General features: G+C 48.7%; 1 protein-coding gene across 1 annotated transcript in view; it reads right to left on the reverse strand.

The window, feature by feature from the left end:
* The window catches only part of LOC116946029 (secretagogin-like), a 39913-nt gene extending 28567 nt beyond the window's left edge, over nucleotides 1–11346 (reverse strand). The window contains exons 1-2 of the mRNA XM_032960853.2: nucleotides 10987–11346; nucleotides 5043–5113 (exon numbers count right to left, since the gene is read on the reverse strand). Coding sequence (XP_032816744.1) covers nucleotides 5043–5113; nucleotides 10987–11059 — 144 coding nt within the window. The 5' untranslated portion in view covers nucleotides 11060–11346. The remainder of the gene's footprint in view (nucleotides 1–5042; nucleotides 5114–10986) is intronic.
* Between the last annotated feature and the right edge of the window lie 3798 nt (nucleotides 11347–15144).

The raw sequence follows: 15144 nt of genomic DNA on the forward strand, positions 1-15144 counted from the left end.
CTGCTTATCCCGACGTCAAGCCTGAAACGCTCGATCCTCTCATCTTGGGTAAGATGCTGGAGTTGGCAAAGGACATGAGAGTTTCGCTGCCTGTGTGCGGTCACGAGCCGCTGACGGCCCGGTGGGCCGCCAGACGCCTCAACGCACAAGACAACTTACAACATTGGGCCCAGATGGCTGCTTGGACAGGAGACCCCGCTCGTGATGGTGAGCCAAAGGGATGGTCGCCATCGAAGGTCGTCCACATCCCGGACGACACGGGGGACGGGGATCTGGCAGCCGTAGTTCCTCTTTGGGACCCGCAACGGGGGGCTGAGTCACGTCGCTGGGGGTCCTACGGTTCGCACGGGAGCGACGAAGGGGCTGCTCAGTGGCCTGCGGTTACGCGCTTCAGGTGCGGGTGCTTGGGCCACTTCGCCCGGGATTGCCGGAATCGTCCTCGTCCTCCGACACCTCCTGCGGCTCCAGCTCCAGCTCCTCTGTCGGCGGATCGCAACTCCAGGCAGGCAAGTCGGTACGCATCAGACACCCGGCCTAAATCGTCACCTCAGGCATCTCTTGACACGCGTATGACTTCACAGCATCGCGAATTCTATACTGTTGTTGGGGATTGGCCACTCTCGATAACACAGTGGAGGAAGCTAGCGTGTTGCATCATAGCCGCAGTGGCGGGATCTTCGACAGTGCCCGGTTCCATACAGGGGGTAGATGTCCGAGTTTTGGTGGACACTGGTGCATCCGCCACTATTATCTCCGATGTGATTTTACAGCTCCTATCTATCCCTGTTTCACGAGTCCGGGCGGCTTTTGACGTGTGCATGGTGGCAAACGGGGGAAGTATGGCCATCATCGGTCAGGTGGATACCCATATTGCCATTGGGTCTGTCGCTGCATCAGGGCCGGTCTTGATCTCCAGATCCTTGGCGGTGCCCTGTTTGTTGGGCACTGATTTTCTCAGGAGAATGCCTGTTAAAATCCTTGTCGATCAGGGATGTCTTGAGTTGCCCGCAGGATGTAAAAAAAAATTCTGCCATCCCCACTCTGTCGTTCGATGCTGTGCGCTGCCGTTCAGGCGCTGGCGGATGTCACAGTCGAAATCCCGCCGGGGTCCCAGATGCTCGTTCCCCTTGTGGTATCGGAAAGGGTTCTTCGGCGCTGATACAGCGGCGGGAATACTCTTGACCCCCTCCAACACCGCTACCAAAGGTCTCTCGTCGGCGCTCAAACGATCGTCCGTTCCGGGCAAGCCCCATTTTTACAAGTTCTAAACGGTGGTCCGGAAGAGGTTTTGGTCCCTGCTGGTACGGTACTGGCTCACGTCACTACCGCCTTTACGGACCACAACGAGGACGTATCCTGTCGATTATTGGATGCGACTCGCCCGGCCCCATTGTCGGACAATCATTGGATCGCCGAGCTATGCCGGGATAATTTATTGTTGGCCACTGATCAACGCGAGGAGCTGTGTGCGCTGCTGACTAAGTTTGCTGACGTTTGTAGTAAAGATGATTTCGACTTAGGTCAAACGTCGCTTTTGTCCCACCACCTTGATACCGGAGACGCCAGCCCTTTTCGGCAGAATTCCCACCAGTTGAGCCCCACGGAAAAAGGGCGGGTGCAGAGCGCGGTGGAGGAGATGCTGGCTGCTGACATAATCTCCCCGTCTAATAGCCCGTGGGGGGCGCCGGTTGATCTTGTCACGAAGAAAGACAGCAATTTCAGATTCTGTGTTGATTTTCGTAAACTTGATAAGGTGTCCGTGGATGACACGTACCCTCTGCCACAGATGGATGACTCCCTAGATGCGCTGTCGGGAGCGCGGTATTTTTCGACTCTCGACTTGTCTTCCGGGTTTTGGCAGATGCCCCTGGACGACTCGCTGAAGCCAAAAACTGCGTTCCGCATGCCTCAGGGACTTTTTCAATTCAACTGTCTTCCCATGGGATTGAACTCCACTCCCGCCACATTCCAACACTTGATGGAGCTCGTTTTGGTGGGATTTCAATGGGACACGTGCCTCATATATTTGGATGATATTATTGTGTTCAGTCGCACGTTCGAGGAACACCTTCGGCAGTTGCGGGCCGTTTTTGACAGGATGTGCTCCGCTAATCGAAAAAATGTCACCTTTTGCAACATTCCGTGTGTTACTTAGGACACATTGTGAGCTCCGACGGCATTGCTACGGACCCTGACAAAACATATTTTGTTCGTGACTGGCTGACCCCCTCTTGTGTTGGGGATGTACGCAGTTTTGTCGGGTTCGCGTCATACTACCGCCGGTTCGTTCCACATTTTGCTACGATTGCCAAACCTCTACACGTACTTACTGCTAAGAATCAGAGATTTAACTCGGGACCCGAGGAGGAGGCTGCTTTCGTGGCCCTTCGCGATCACTTGGTGGCTGCGCCGACTCTCGATTACCCCGATTTTTCCTTGCCATTTATATTGGACACCGACGCCAGCGATACGGGAATTGGCGCCATCTCGTCCCAATCTAAAGATGGTGTAGAAAAAGTTGTTGCATATGGCAGCCGTGTCCTGTCGCTGGCTGAGAGCCGCTACTGTGTGACGAGAAGGGAGCTGTTGGCAATCGTCCATTTTGTGCGTCAAAATCGGTCTTACCTGTATGGCAGGAAATTTTGTCGTGCGTACTGACCATGCAGCTCTCCAATACTCTTTGAAAATTGAGCAACCATCCGGCCAGCTGTCTCGCTGGCTTGAGACCTTACAGGATGTCATTTATCGTAAGGGCTCTCGGTACGGTAATGCAGACGCACTCTCTAGATTGTCACACAGTTTCCCCGTGTGCATGTTCGTCGGGCACCAATCGATGCACACGGGTCCCTCTGCCTCCTCGTCCTGTCATGTCCGCGGTGGCTGAGCCTGTGGCGCATGCCAGTCCGGGGCCGGCTGACGGTGTCTTGCATGTTCCGCGCTCTGTGTGGATGCGCGAGCAACTGCTGGACGACTCCTTGGTTTCCTTGCGGCGTCATGCTGATCGCTCGCTTGACTCCCCTGCGGTGGACGACGCAGGGCGAGTGGTGTTGCAGGACGGCCTTTTGATGTGGAGGGAGGATCTGGTTGGCCGATGGCGGGTGGTAGTTCCCATTGTGCTCCGGCACGAATTGGTTTGAGTGTTGCATGCGGAGAAGTTGTTGCACCTAGGCATGCAGAAAACCTTGCTCACGCTGAAAAGGGATTACTTTTGGCCTGGCATGACGGCCGAGATCGCTAACGTTATCCGCGGCTGCCCCGACTGCGCTCGATGGAAACTGCCGCGGCAAAAATATATTCTGCCCTTAAGATCTATTTCTGTTACACGAATTAACGAGTTGGTGGCCCTTGACATTCGGGGACCATTCCCACCCACCCTCCAGGGCAATAAATTCCTTTTGGTGGGAGTCGAATACTTTTCCCGATGGCCAATGGCGTGGCCATTTCCAGATCAATCAGCGTCCTCCATTACCGACGCATTTTTGAATGGATACGTTATGGACAAGAGTGCCCCGGAACAATTGCTCATAGTTTTTTGTCCCAAATACTGCGCGATGTTTGCGATGCATTCGGCACTAAAAAGATCAGGACCTCGCCCGACCATCCACAGATGGATGGGATGGTCGAGTGACTAAATCGTACCTTGACCGCCATGCTCTGCCACACTGTCAGTGAAAAACAGGCCGATTGTGATTAGCATATGCCTGGCGTGCTCTCTGCCTACCGGATGGCCCCACACGCTTCTACCGGATACTCGCCTTTTTTTCTTATGTATGGGCGGGAGAACGTGCTGCCCATTGGGGCGCAATTGGGGACGGCCGTAAAAGGGCCCAAACAGACCCTCCCCAAACAAGTTCGCGACTCCATACGCCGCATTACTGAGGCGCGGGAGGCAACGCAAATTAGCACGGCCAAGACTCAAGCTCGGAACAAGCGTTGTGCGCGATGGTCTGGCTGCGAGATGCCGTGGTCTGTGGGTGATCGGGCCTGGCTTCATCTCTCTCGAATTGCACAAGCCGTGGTAGGGGCCTGTGGAGTTTGTGGAAATTCGGCATCCTCAGTGTGTGCGCATACGGGCGGGATCCCGTCGTTGGTTCGTCCACATGTCCCAGTTGAAAGAATTCTTCTCCCCGCGCGTCAGTTCGTCATCTCCAAAGATTGGCATGCCGGGGTCTGATGTGTCCGACGCGCCAACCCAGTTGCCGGTTGATCTCCCGAAGGACTCTATTTTGCTGCCCACAGCCGCCCAGGGCCTGAGGACTTCTGCTGCTGACAACTCAGCTCGAGCCGGTCCTACGTCAGCCGCATCCGCCGCTGCACCGGCGGCACTTCCACCTCCCGCTGCGTCAGGGCCAGCGAGGCCATACATCGATATTGGGGACAGTCCGGCGTCGCGGACCCATTCCAAGTAATTCCTCTCATTCATGCTCGTTCTTGTGTTGTGTTCGTCACGTTCAATTTTATGCATTCTGTTAATTGTTGTTCTTATGCTCGTCAGAATTTCGGTATTGCTCTCCCATTATCTGGTTTTACCTTCTTCCTAGCCGGGTAGGCTAGTCTTTTTCTCCCGGGGGGGGGGGGGGGGGGGGGTGATGTAATGAGAGAGCACACCGACATACGGAGGGCTGCATAGGCATTGCCGCATCGGTCATAGCCAATCAGGGCTATGGGTTCGATCTTAGGCAAAGTTCATGGGCGGAGCTCAGGGGTACATGCGGGAACCATCGCGAGCGAAGCTCTCCCGATTCCCAGCGCGCCGTTGACCAGCGGTGTGCGGGGAAGCGAGAACGAGGGAAGCCGCGCGGGAACGGAGGAGCAGAGAGCGCATGCATGCAGCAAGAGAGAGAGAGGGTCACCATCTAAACAGAGTGCGGAGCCGAGCAATCATAACTAATAAAGAAAGGACGCCAGTCTCAACGTGTCGTGGAAGTCGTTTATTACATATATATGAAACATATGCCCACTGTTTCTGTACATAATCTTAAAATGCGGTCACATTTAGACGCTCTATAAATCCACATTGTGTTTCCTTATCTTGCTCATACCTCTGCTCCGAATGTCTTGACAAGATGTCTGAAGAAGTCATCAAGCTCCTTGCCTTCGATATAGCCATTGTCTGGGAAGACAACGACATTTATAGTTTAACATATGAACAATCGATTCTGTTTCTTGGCGCAAGAGTAATTGATAGTGGAAAAACAAGTGAAACTTTTTGGAAGCATGAGATGAACATCAGCTGTCTCCCGAGAGGATAAGATAATCTTGGCTTTAAAACCCCACAGTGGTGGTGTTACTCTTAATACCTTGTGATTAGTAGTGGTGACACAATGGTTAAGCACACTGCACCTCACCGCACTGTGCACACAGCCATGGCGAACATCAGGAGTTAGTGATATCTGAACTGGTCCTGGCCTTCACCCCAGTGTGGTGAAGTATGATTTTAAAAAAAGCATGGTAAAAAAACCCATGACCTGCAAGACATGAGGATGCCCTCACCCAGACGTGGGCCGTGCATGCTAATATCACATGTTAGTTAATGGAGTGAGCAAAACGGCGAAAACGAGACCAAAGCGAATCAAAACTTTGCTCGAACCGTGACCACAATCATGGCAATCAAATATCTGTTTGTGATGGGAAGGTGCAGAGAGCGGGGGCCTGTGGGTTGTCTTGGTGTGGTCTTGGATTGTTGTTGCTATTGTTTTACTACCTTTTCCAAACTTGGGTATTTATGAAATTAGGACGTATATACTTTCTTTATTTGTTTAAGGGGTGCCACGGTGGTGTGCCATTATCTTTCTCGCATGTGTATGCAGGAGGGTGGGGGTTCGATCCCGACCCTGACGCCTGTATATTTGCAGTTTGCATGTTCTCCTCGTGGTCACATTGATTTTTTTCTCCGGGTCCTCGGGGTTTTCCCTCCACATTTAGAAACATGCATTGAGATTATTTTGCTGCTATAAATGTCCACATGATAAACCACCTTGTTGAGCTATCATTTGGGGCCAGGTTGCTTCTTAAAAATAAGTTAATACCTCAGTGAACTTTGCCTGTATGTGTTTGGGTGATTTGTTGACCTTTCCTGTACTTTGCACTACTATCGTGTTGTTGTTTGTTGTTGTTGTTACGTTCATACCCGCCCCTAGTGGACTTCTGTAAAAAAAATATCTTTATAGCTCATCGGATTCCTCCAGTATGAATACATATTCTGATTCTGTGAATCGTTGCATGTATAATACTGCATATTTAATAGAAGCAATTCCCGCATCCGGCACACCACATCCAGTACACATCTCACTGTGACTGTGGCCACGATCAGCATACTGCAATAACTAGAGTGAGAAATTAAGCCCTGGTAATATATACGGCTGAGCTGCAATCAGAGTAAAATGTTATCGTCTTCATCGCAATTATTAATCTCACGTCATTCCTCGACAAATCGGTATCGGAACGCGAGAATCGATCCCCACACGTGGGTGACATGATCATGCACGGGCACGTGTCAGTAAAACTGCGCAGGGTGGCACACGCGGGATCTGGCTTCATGTGAACACCACCCTGTTATGCCCGCCGCTGGCTACTTGTGTAAACGATATCAATGTTTCGTGTTCACGAATAACTATCGTCTGTGGTCAGGTCAACGGCATGCGAGGACGCAGAGTGGTCACAACAACGCACAGCAGCTACGATTGTAATTCCGCAATAAGTTAATAATGTACAGTTCTTTGCTCGATGAGGGCCTCCCCACACTGTGTCGGTCAAGGAGCCGCATTCGTTTTGACCATACTCGACCATGTTTGTCTGTGCCGGTTGGTGAACGTTGTGGTAGGGGGGGGGGGGTGGCGGTGGGGAAAGCCAGTTCAGATTTGGCCAGGGTTTGAATAATTTGCCCGCTTCGGTTCGTAGCGCAGTGTGTCAAACACTGGTATACGTGGTCATCACTTTATAACAACAGTGCCCTTGAGACGATGATTATGTAGGCAGGCGTGGTGGGGGGGGGGATTGGCTTAGATATTACGTGCCACTGATGTTAGCCTGGGCTCGAACTAAGGTGGCCGCTTTTTAGACCAATGGCTTCCTTAGGTTTGTTAATCACCAAGGCTCCTAGAGCCACACTTATGTAACTCTAAGATCATTAGAAAAAAAAATAAACGCATTCGTCAACAACAGTGCCATGAAATGACAAATACATAATGCTCTGTGTGCTATGAAAAAAGGGTAATTTCCTGATTAATAGGCGCCTGTTACATATATATTTGTTTCCTTTAAGGTAGTGTGATTGACGAATGTGTTGAGTTTGTGTTAGTTTTGCTTTTGTGCACTACCAATGCAGTATCATACATTTTGTATGATTATTAGGATTCATTGTTAATACCTGAAGCATCCTGAGAGAAAACAATGCTCCCTTATGATTCTTAGGAGTTACATAATAATTACCGGGCCTCATATAGCCACACTAAGTTACCCCTATGATTATGAGGATTCAGTGTCGATCCCAGATGCTCGGATTAGGATACCTATATGATCGTTCGGATTCACTGGCAATGCTCGAGGCTCGCAGTCAATGTCGAAAGTGCCACAGACGCGAATTAACCACAACTACAACAAAACCACGCCACCCATGCCACGGACTTTAATATGAACTTCGCTACACGATTTGCTGTGTATTGTATGTATGTAGAACTTATTTCGCACCGTACATAACCAACCGTGCTGATCGGAGGTGCGCTAGAGTGTAAGCAGAGCATTTTCCCGACCTTATGGTCGGTCTAAATTGAACAATTGAACCTTATGGCGGTACCCCGGGGTACCATAGTACCCCGGCTCTCGCATGTCCGTGATGCAGTCATTCTTAGTTAAGTACACACCTGGGAAAGTCCCAGAAATAAAATATTTAATTGCTTCGGCCATTTTGTATTATTTGGTACCCCAGGGTACCGCCATAAGGATCATTTCCCATCAGCCAATTTACGGAATGTCCCTGCCCATGTGGAATGGTGGCGGTGGTGGCGCTTACCCTGCCAGATGCCCTTCTTTGACGCTAGGTATACACTGTACATCACCAGTGGTCGAGTTGTCAGAACTGAATAATTGTGTTCACTGCTTTCCTTAAGATAAAGGGATTTTCCCCATAAAACCAGGGTTTAATTCAACATCGTACATACATATTTCACACGAATACATTCCTTTGATGAGGCGGACGTCAATGGCACGTAATAATCATCATAGTCATCTGTAAGTTTCTATCAACTGCTGGATGAAGGCTTATCCAAGCGGTCATCCGTTTGTCAATCCACTGCTGAATAAAGGCCTCACCCCACGCAGCGTCGGTCAATGGGAGTTGCTTGACCATACTTCACCACGCTGGTCAGTAAAGGTTGGCGAGTGTCGGCGCGGGGGTGGGTGGGGATGGCTGGGGATTCGGTTCAGATATCACTCGTCGCTGGCGTGTTAGCCCTTAGCCGTGGCCGGGATCACAACTCAATTGCCCCCTGGTTTCAGTTTCATTTCATTTATTTCAGTTTCCGTTTTATTTATTAGAATTTACCCTGTGAGCCATTCGGCTCTTGATTTGGGTTCAACCGCAACAATAAAATTACAAGATACACCTAAAATTCATTGTACACAATTCTAAACATCATATACGTAAACATTGAAATCCTACAGAAAAAGCACAACCCGTCCATGCTGCGTACAAAAAGTGCAAAAAATTCCATTTCGATGTTTGATCCCAATAACAATCATAATACAATAGAGAAATTTTAAGTATAAATCTATACTAAATAAAAAAAATCGGGCCAAACTAATCCCCTCTAAGACTTACTAAAACAATGCTATGCAAACAACGTAACAGTTTTCGCAACAAATGTGATTAAAAGTTTACAATAGCGACACACACAACACACATCACTAAACCTAGCGTCCTTCGCTAGCTGCATAAGTCAATCCATAACAGCCGGATTAACAATAGCAGTAGCAGCGCACTATAATCAAAATACATAATAAGTTCATACGTCGGTAATCTATAGCAATATTTTTAATTTCAGGCCACAGGATAGCAGTGGCAGCTATGGTTGTACGACTCCTCTGGTTCAGAGCGAGGTGAGCTAACCACTGCGCCACTGCTCCCCTCCCTACTCCCCGAATGAATAAAACACTACGCAGTGGCATAACCACAATTGTGCAATTCGGTATGCAAACGTGGATTTACGGCGCAAACGCGCAGGCTGTATGCAATGACTACTGCATTTTTCGAGAGCAGTTATCGCTGTTTTAACTCAAACAAGTGGCCTCTGCCAATGTGTGTTCACAATGTTTTTTCACGCGTTATTATTCCTGCTTCCCGCCCTTTGAGGACGGAACTATGCTCGAATAATTTTTATTAAGTAACTTAAAACCATCGCCTATTGATAATAGGCGATGGTTTTAAGTTTCTTAACAGTTCCACGCCACTTGCTGATGGTGTTCGGTTTTCAAATAAGTGTATATTAATTTGCGGTAACTTAATGAAAATTTTACAACTACAACAATGACAAAATCCACTCGCCGTACCAGCGAATCGACTGCTGGATTAATACAGCTTATTGATCAGCGTGGTAAAGTATGGTCAACAATTATCTCGATCAGCAGCACATCGTGATAAGGCCTTCATCCAGCAATGGTTTAACAAAGGGTTATATATATCCTAGCTTGCCAGGAGATTGCGGTATAGCAAATGTGGACTTCACTTTTTACATCTGTATTGGGATAGAGTGGTGCCCCTTTGCACGAATGAGTTTTCTCCAGGTGCTCCTTCCACGTGTCTAAACACTTATTAATTGGCCGATAACACCGTAATATATAGAGGACCGCAGAACTTTGGAAATTGTTGGCGCCGGCTCACCACCTGGCTGCTGCCTTTCCGCTCGTCTCTGAGTCGCTATCGCTCTTGGACAGTGAACGAATACTGTGCGCGTTACAAGATTAATTAACTATTACAGTAATATCTGTAACGAGTGTTTATTTGAGCAATGCATTTATACAATGGTAAAGAATCTGGCGAACGAGCAAATCCGGCAGTGCTCCTGTTGATGTGGTGGCCGATGAGGACGCGTGTGTTGCAATTGTTCCAACAAAAGCGGCACTTTGCGTGGTCAATTAACACACACACCTAGTGGTGTGAGCAGTCAACCACCGCCATAGATACGGAGAGGTATGGCAACGCGTGTCTCTACTTGTAAACAGCAATTAATAATTAATATAGCTAAATATAATTGGACACCTTTAGAGATGCTCATTTCATGTCTGAACCTTAGCCTACATTGTATTATTCGAAATAATACAGCGACAATCAAAATGTAATGTACTTATACAGAAAAGCATTACTGAGTCTCTCAATAGTTTTTTCCCTGCATGGGGATGTTTGGCCAGTTTCTTTGCGCCGAGTGTCTTGCGTGTCGGGTTGAATGGAATACCCGAAGAAAACACACGCATACGAGGGTATAACACTCAAAGGTCTGCACAAAGCCTACTTGATGTACTGCACTTTCCCGAGCACCTTAGCCCAGCCGACTTTTTTTTTAGGGGGGGGGAATTTCACAAATAAGCCTGTTCCACCAACCCTTTGCTTCCACAGGCCAGCGCTTGTGCGCTTGTATATCGTATAAAACCCGGCAAACAATGCCACACGCGCGCGCGTTCGCCAATTACAAAACCGGAATTGTCCGTCTCTATTTAACGTGCATACGAGTCAACATTTCAAACAACGGTCCTCCATCAACGCCGTCAAACGACTGAGAATATGTAGGCGACGTTGAAGCGTAAAATCGGCACATTAAGTCTGATAACCGCGCAATTAAGTGGAACTTACGTTCTCACAATCAGTACCACAAAAATCATCACATACATTCACACCACCAGCCCCACTACTCCCACTAATGGTAAAGCGAAAAGCAATGTGGGTGCGTGCGCATGTTCGTGTATGGATGGGCTTTGAGCCCAATCAACACTCACTGTCGGCGTCAAAGCGATTCCAAATCTCGAGGAATTTTTGCGCACTGATGTCTCCGAAGTCAAAATTCGCCATTCCTCCTGTCTGACCAACGTGATCGTGGCGCGGAGAGGGAGATCACCTGCAGGTGCCTTTGCTGGGTCACCTGGTAGATGAGTCACTTGATGGATGTGTAGGAGTAGTGGTGGTGATGATCTTATCTGGAACTGCTAGCACACCTCAGCACGTCTTATATATGGAGAGACACACACGCACACTGAGCTTGTAGTGCCTGTAGCGCAGAACCCACTTGAGAGATCAGCGGCACATCTGCGCATGTGTCGCACAAAAGCTGGGGTTCTCAGCTAGGAGATGGAGAGCGGGTAGGGGGGGGGCTTTTGGGATTATGGTGGGGGTAAGGAGTGAAAGGCCCTCATCACAACGACCTCCCGGCTACTCTCCACCCCCCCAACCACCTCCCCACCACCCTCGGGTCCCTCGCCACGCGATCATTCCACCCACATCTCATTGAGCCATATGCTTTGCAGTGCGGGCCCTACTGTATTATTAAAGAGGGATAATCTTCTCCCCGAATGCAGGAATGGGTATAGGGTCGTGCTTAGCCATTCATTGCCATTTGGAAGAGGTCACCAGAGGTGGCGGGTGCTGTTGTAATTTTTAGAGACGGACAAAATGCGTGATAATTTTACAACGCCAAATAATGCTAATTAAGTTATGGAATGTCCTGGTTTAACCGGGACAGTCCCTATGGTTACTGAAGACTCTGCCGGTGTGCCCCATGAAGCTACCGTGAAAGTTCGGATTTTCTCTCCGGGTTTACAAATCTTTTGGCGGCATGCTCGACTCAAGAAGCGGGCACAGGGCAGTGTCCTCGAAAGAGTGGGCGGGGCTACCTGAGCAGTGGGCGGGGCTACATGAGCGGCGGACCGGGATAACGTCAGAGAGACGGAGAGGCCCCTTCGGTACGGGTGGGACTGGTTGAGCCTTACAGACATGGGGAAATCATGCTTGGCATTTAGACTTTAGACTTTTAAATACAACATACATTAGAAAAAATACGCAGGTTAAAGGTGACATTTTGACTGTTACAAAAGTGGGCTTGGGCAGGACACCATTTGAGGGATGATGGCCTGTGGTAAGGGGCCGTCCATAAATGACGTCACGCGATTTTGGACGATTTTTGACCCCCCCCCCCCCTCGTCACACAGCGTTACAAATTCAACCCCCTCCCCCTCAAATATGACGTCACAAAGCTCTGCCCCCCCCCCAAAAACCATATTTACATTTTGAAAATAAAACATGCTTCAAATCGCTTTAAACTATTGTCATTGTAGTGCGTATTTAATGTGGCGCTGCACTCTGATGTTGTAAGAGTGTTGTTATAACAATTATTTATTTATTGAAAGTTGCGCATTTTGATGTGACGTCAGATTTCTCAACCCCCCCCCCTCGTCATACATCGTCACAAATGTCTGACCGACCCCCCTAAGTGCGTGACGTCATTTATGAACGGCCCCTAAGAGAAACGACGAAGTGGCAAGCCAAAGGAGAGAACACGTCAGGCAGGACGCCCACCGTGGAACAATGACATACGCCGATTTGCAAGAGCTCGGGACAGTGAGATATGGCGACGGCTTAAGGATGTCTTCATCCACCAGTGGATATATCGTGGCTGTGTAAATTCCACCAACAAATGCCCCTTGGGGAAACAGAAGCGTTAATTCAAGAGTGAGCGCAGCCCGTATTAGCGCCTAGCAGCAGCCGATGTCAACACACGCTCCAATTAGCGCTTAGACATAAGGGCTGCTGCATCGAGGGATGTTATGCTTGTGCGTATAGTCAGTGAGGTCAAAGGTGTCTCGCTCACATCCGTTGTCGGTGGTGGAACTGCCGTATTCCCACGTCCATGTCACTGCTGGACGAGGGCCTCCTCACGCCAGACGTGAGGAAATCATTGTTGGCCATTATTCACGATAAACTGGTGAGTGTGGGTTAGTGAATGCGGGGAGCATAGATGCTGGTGCTAATAACTAAAGTATAGCAATGTATTGCTGCGCTGTTCTACAGCTTTAAAGACACCCGGTGTTATGCACAAGTGTAGTCCATCCAAGCAGGCTAAAACCTGCTTAGCTTTGAGATTGGGCCCATTCAGAGTGATTTTGTCATAATCGTATTTCCATAGCAGTGACAATTAAATCCATCGCTGTAGGCCTCCCACAAAGTGGTACTGATTTTAATCGACCTCGGATTTGAACTCGCAACCTTCCGATTGAGCACGGAGCACACTTGCATGGGCAGGTGATAACAGCCGCATTTTTTTCTATTCCCCGCTCTATTGATTTACAGCAAGTGTGTGTGTGAGTGTGTGTGAGTGTGTGTTTGCCCCGCTGAAAATTAAATGCGATTTTCGCATCATTCAATATCTCATTACATATAGCTCATCCTCCTGCCCCCATGTCATGTCACTCCGTACGGCTCCCTAAATTGCAAGGGCAGACGATGACAATAGAAAAGCAGTGATAATAATGAAAATGCATTGGATGTTATTAGTAGAACGACATTACTGAATAAATCACCAATTATTATCTATCGTCCATTCATCACATTGTCATCGTGTTTTGTTCGAAAGAATATACCCAGCACACATAGACTCTAAAAACATAATCCGTTATACATTTTTTAAATATATAATAATACAGCATATGACCAAATCGTCCTGAATGTGCACGATTTTGTTCAGATCTCTAAATCTCAGATGGGCGTCTGTCTGGCGAGTTCTAAAAAGTGTTATAGGCTGCGACAGTACTAACCTGGTGTTATGGGCTGCGGACTACGTTGTAGGCAGCCGAGAAGAGTGCAGCAAATTAATTTGTTGTAAATGCACTTCTATGTTCCAACGCCTATGCTCCCCACGGTCACTAACCTGCACGGAGCCGAATAGTGAATGATCGTCAAAAATCCCCAACGAATTGCGCGCCGTGTGGAGACCCAAATCCAGCAGTGGATTAATAAACAGGCTTACCATGTACATCGGAATAAGAGATTTCCACCACGAATAATATCTCTTACCTGTAAGTGTAAGCACTAATTGGAGCATGTGTTGTCATCGGTCCGTTGCTGCTAAGCACTCAAGCGAGTTTATTTTTTTTCTTTTCCGATTTGACACTTGGACGTGGCTTGGTACCATGTTATATAATGTGCTAGCTTTACTACCCGGCTTCGCCCGGGACTTAGATTCACGACGCCCGGCCGCCTTTGTCTCCCCAGTGGCGATGTTCACACACCACAGCAGTTACTCGTTTGAGACTGAGTCGACCTAGGGGAGGCCTAGGACCGGTTAAAATAATCGTCACCGGTGGTGGCCGTGAGCGGGAATTGAACTCGGGTCGCCGGATTCGTAGCGCGGCGCGCTAACCGCTACACTACAATGCGTTACGCTTCCACATGCGAAGGTCACGTGACAGATTTGACGTCACAGCTCACTTGCCGTGCAAAAAATATATGCATTATTGAGCTCCCCCCCCCCCCCCAAAAAGTGTATTTTTATAATTTTTGCATGGTGTACAGTTTGGAAAGTACCCACATGGCAAATTTCAAGTTTGCTGCATGTCAGGAAGTACGCTAAACATTTTGAACACACACACATTCACAACTTTGCCTTTTATATATATGGAGATCATCAGCAGCAAACATCAATCCACTGCTGGATGAAGCCTTCCCAAATCCTTCACCATCTCTCATGGTCATGCATGCGATGTAACGATGCATCCAACAACTACACACGAGCTCATTTCATCACCGCATCCCAGCAGCGGAAGTTTTCATGGAGCGTGTTTGGCTTTACTTTGGCTGCCCCTGTGTTGTTTGTCTCGACCACCGGCCATCATCCCTAATAGCGACGTGCCCTGCCTGAGCCCACTTTTCAGTCAATTTGTTGGCTCTGTAATGCGTATGTTGTCTGATCCATGTGTTCCTCTTTATGTCAGTGTTTTTCCAAGGATGCGTCTGTCCCTGCCGGGCGGTGGTGGCTACGCAAGTGAAATGTAATCCATCAATGTGGAGGCACGGGTTGCCGGAACGCACAAATGTTGTGAAACTCCCTTCCAGTGAGCGTTGAGGTCTCATACCTTGGCTTTCCAGGAGAAGGCAGTAGAGCGAAA

Source organism: Petromyzon marinus, chromosome 25, assembly GCF_048934315.1.
Source record: "Petromyzon marinus isolate PM22_M1 ecotype Great Lakes invasive population chromosome 25, UKy_Petmar_22M1.pri1.0, whole genome shotgun sequence".
Lineage (NCBI taxonomy): Eukaryota > Metazoa > Chordata > Hyperoartia > Petromyzontiformes > Petromyzontidae > Petromyzon > Petromyzon marinus.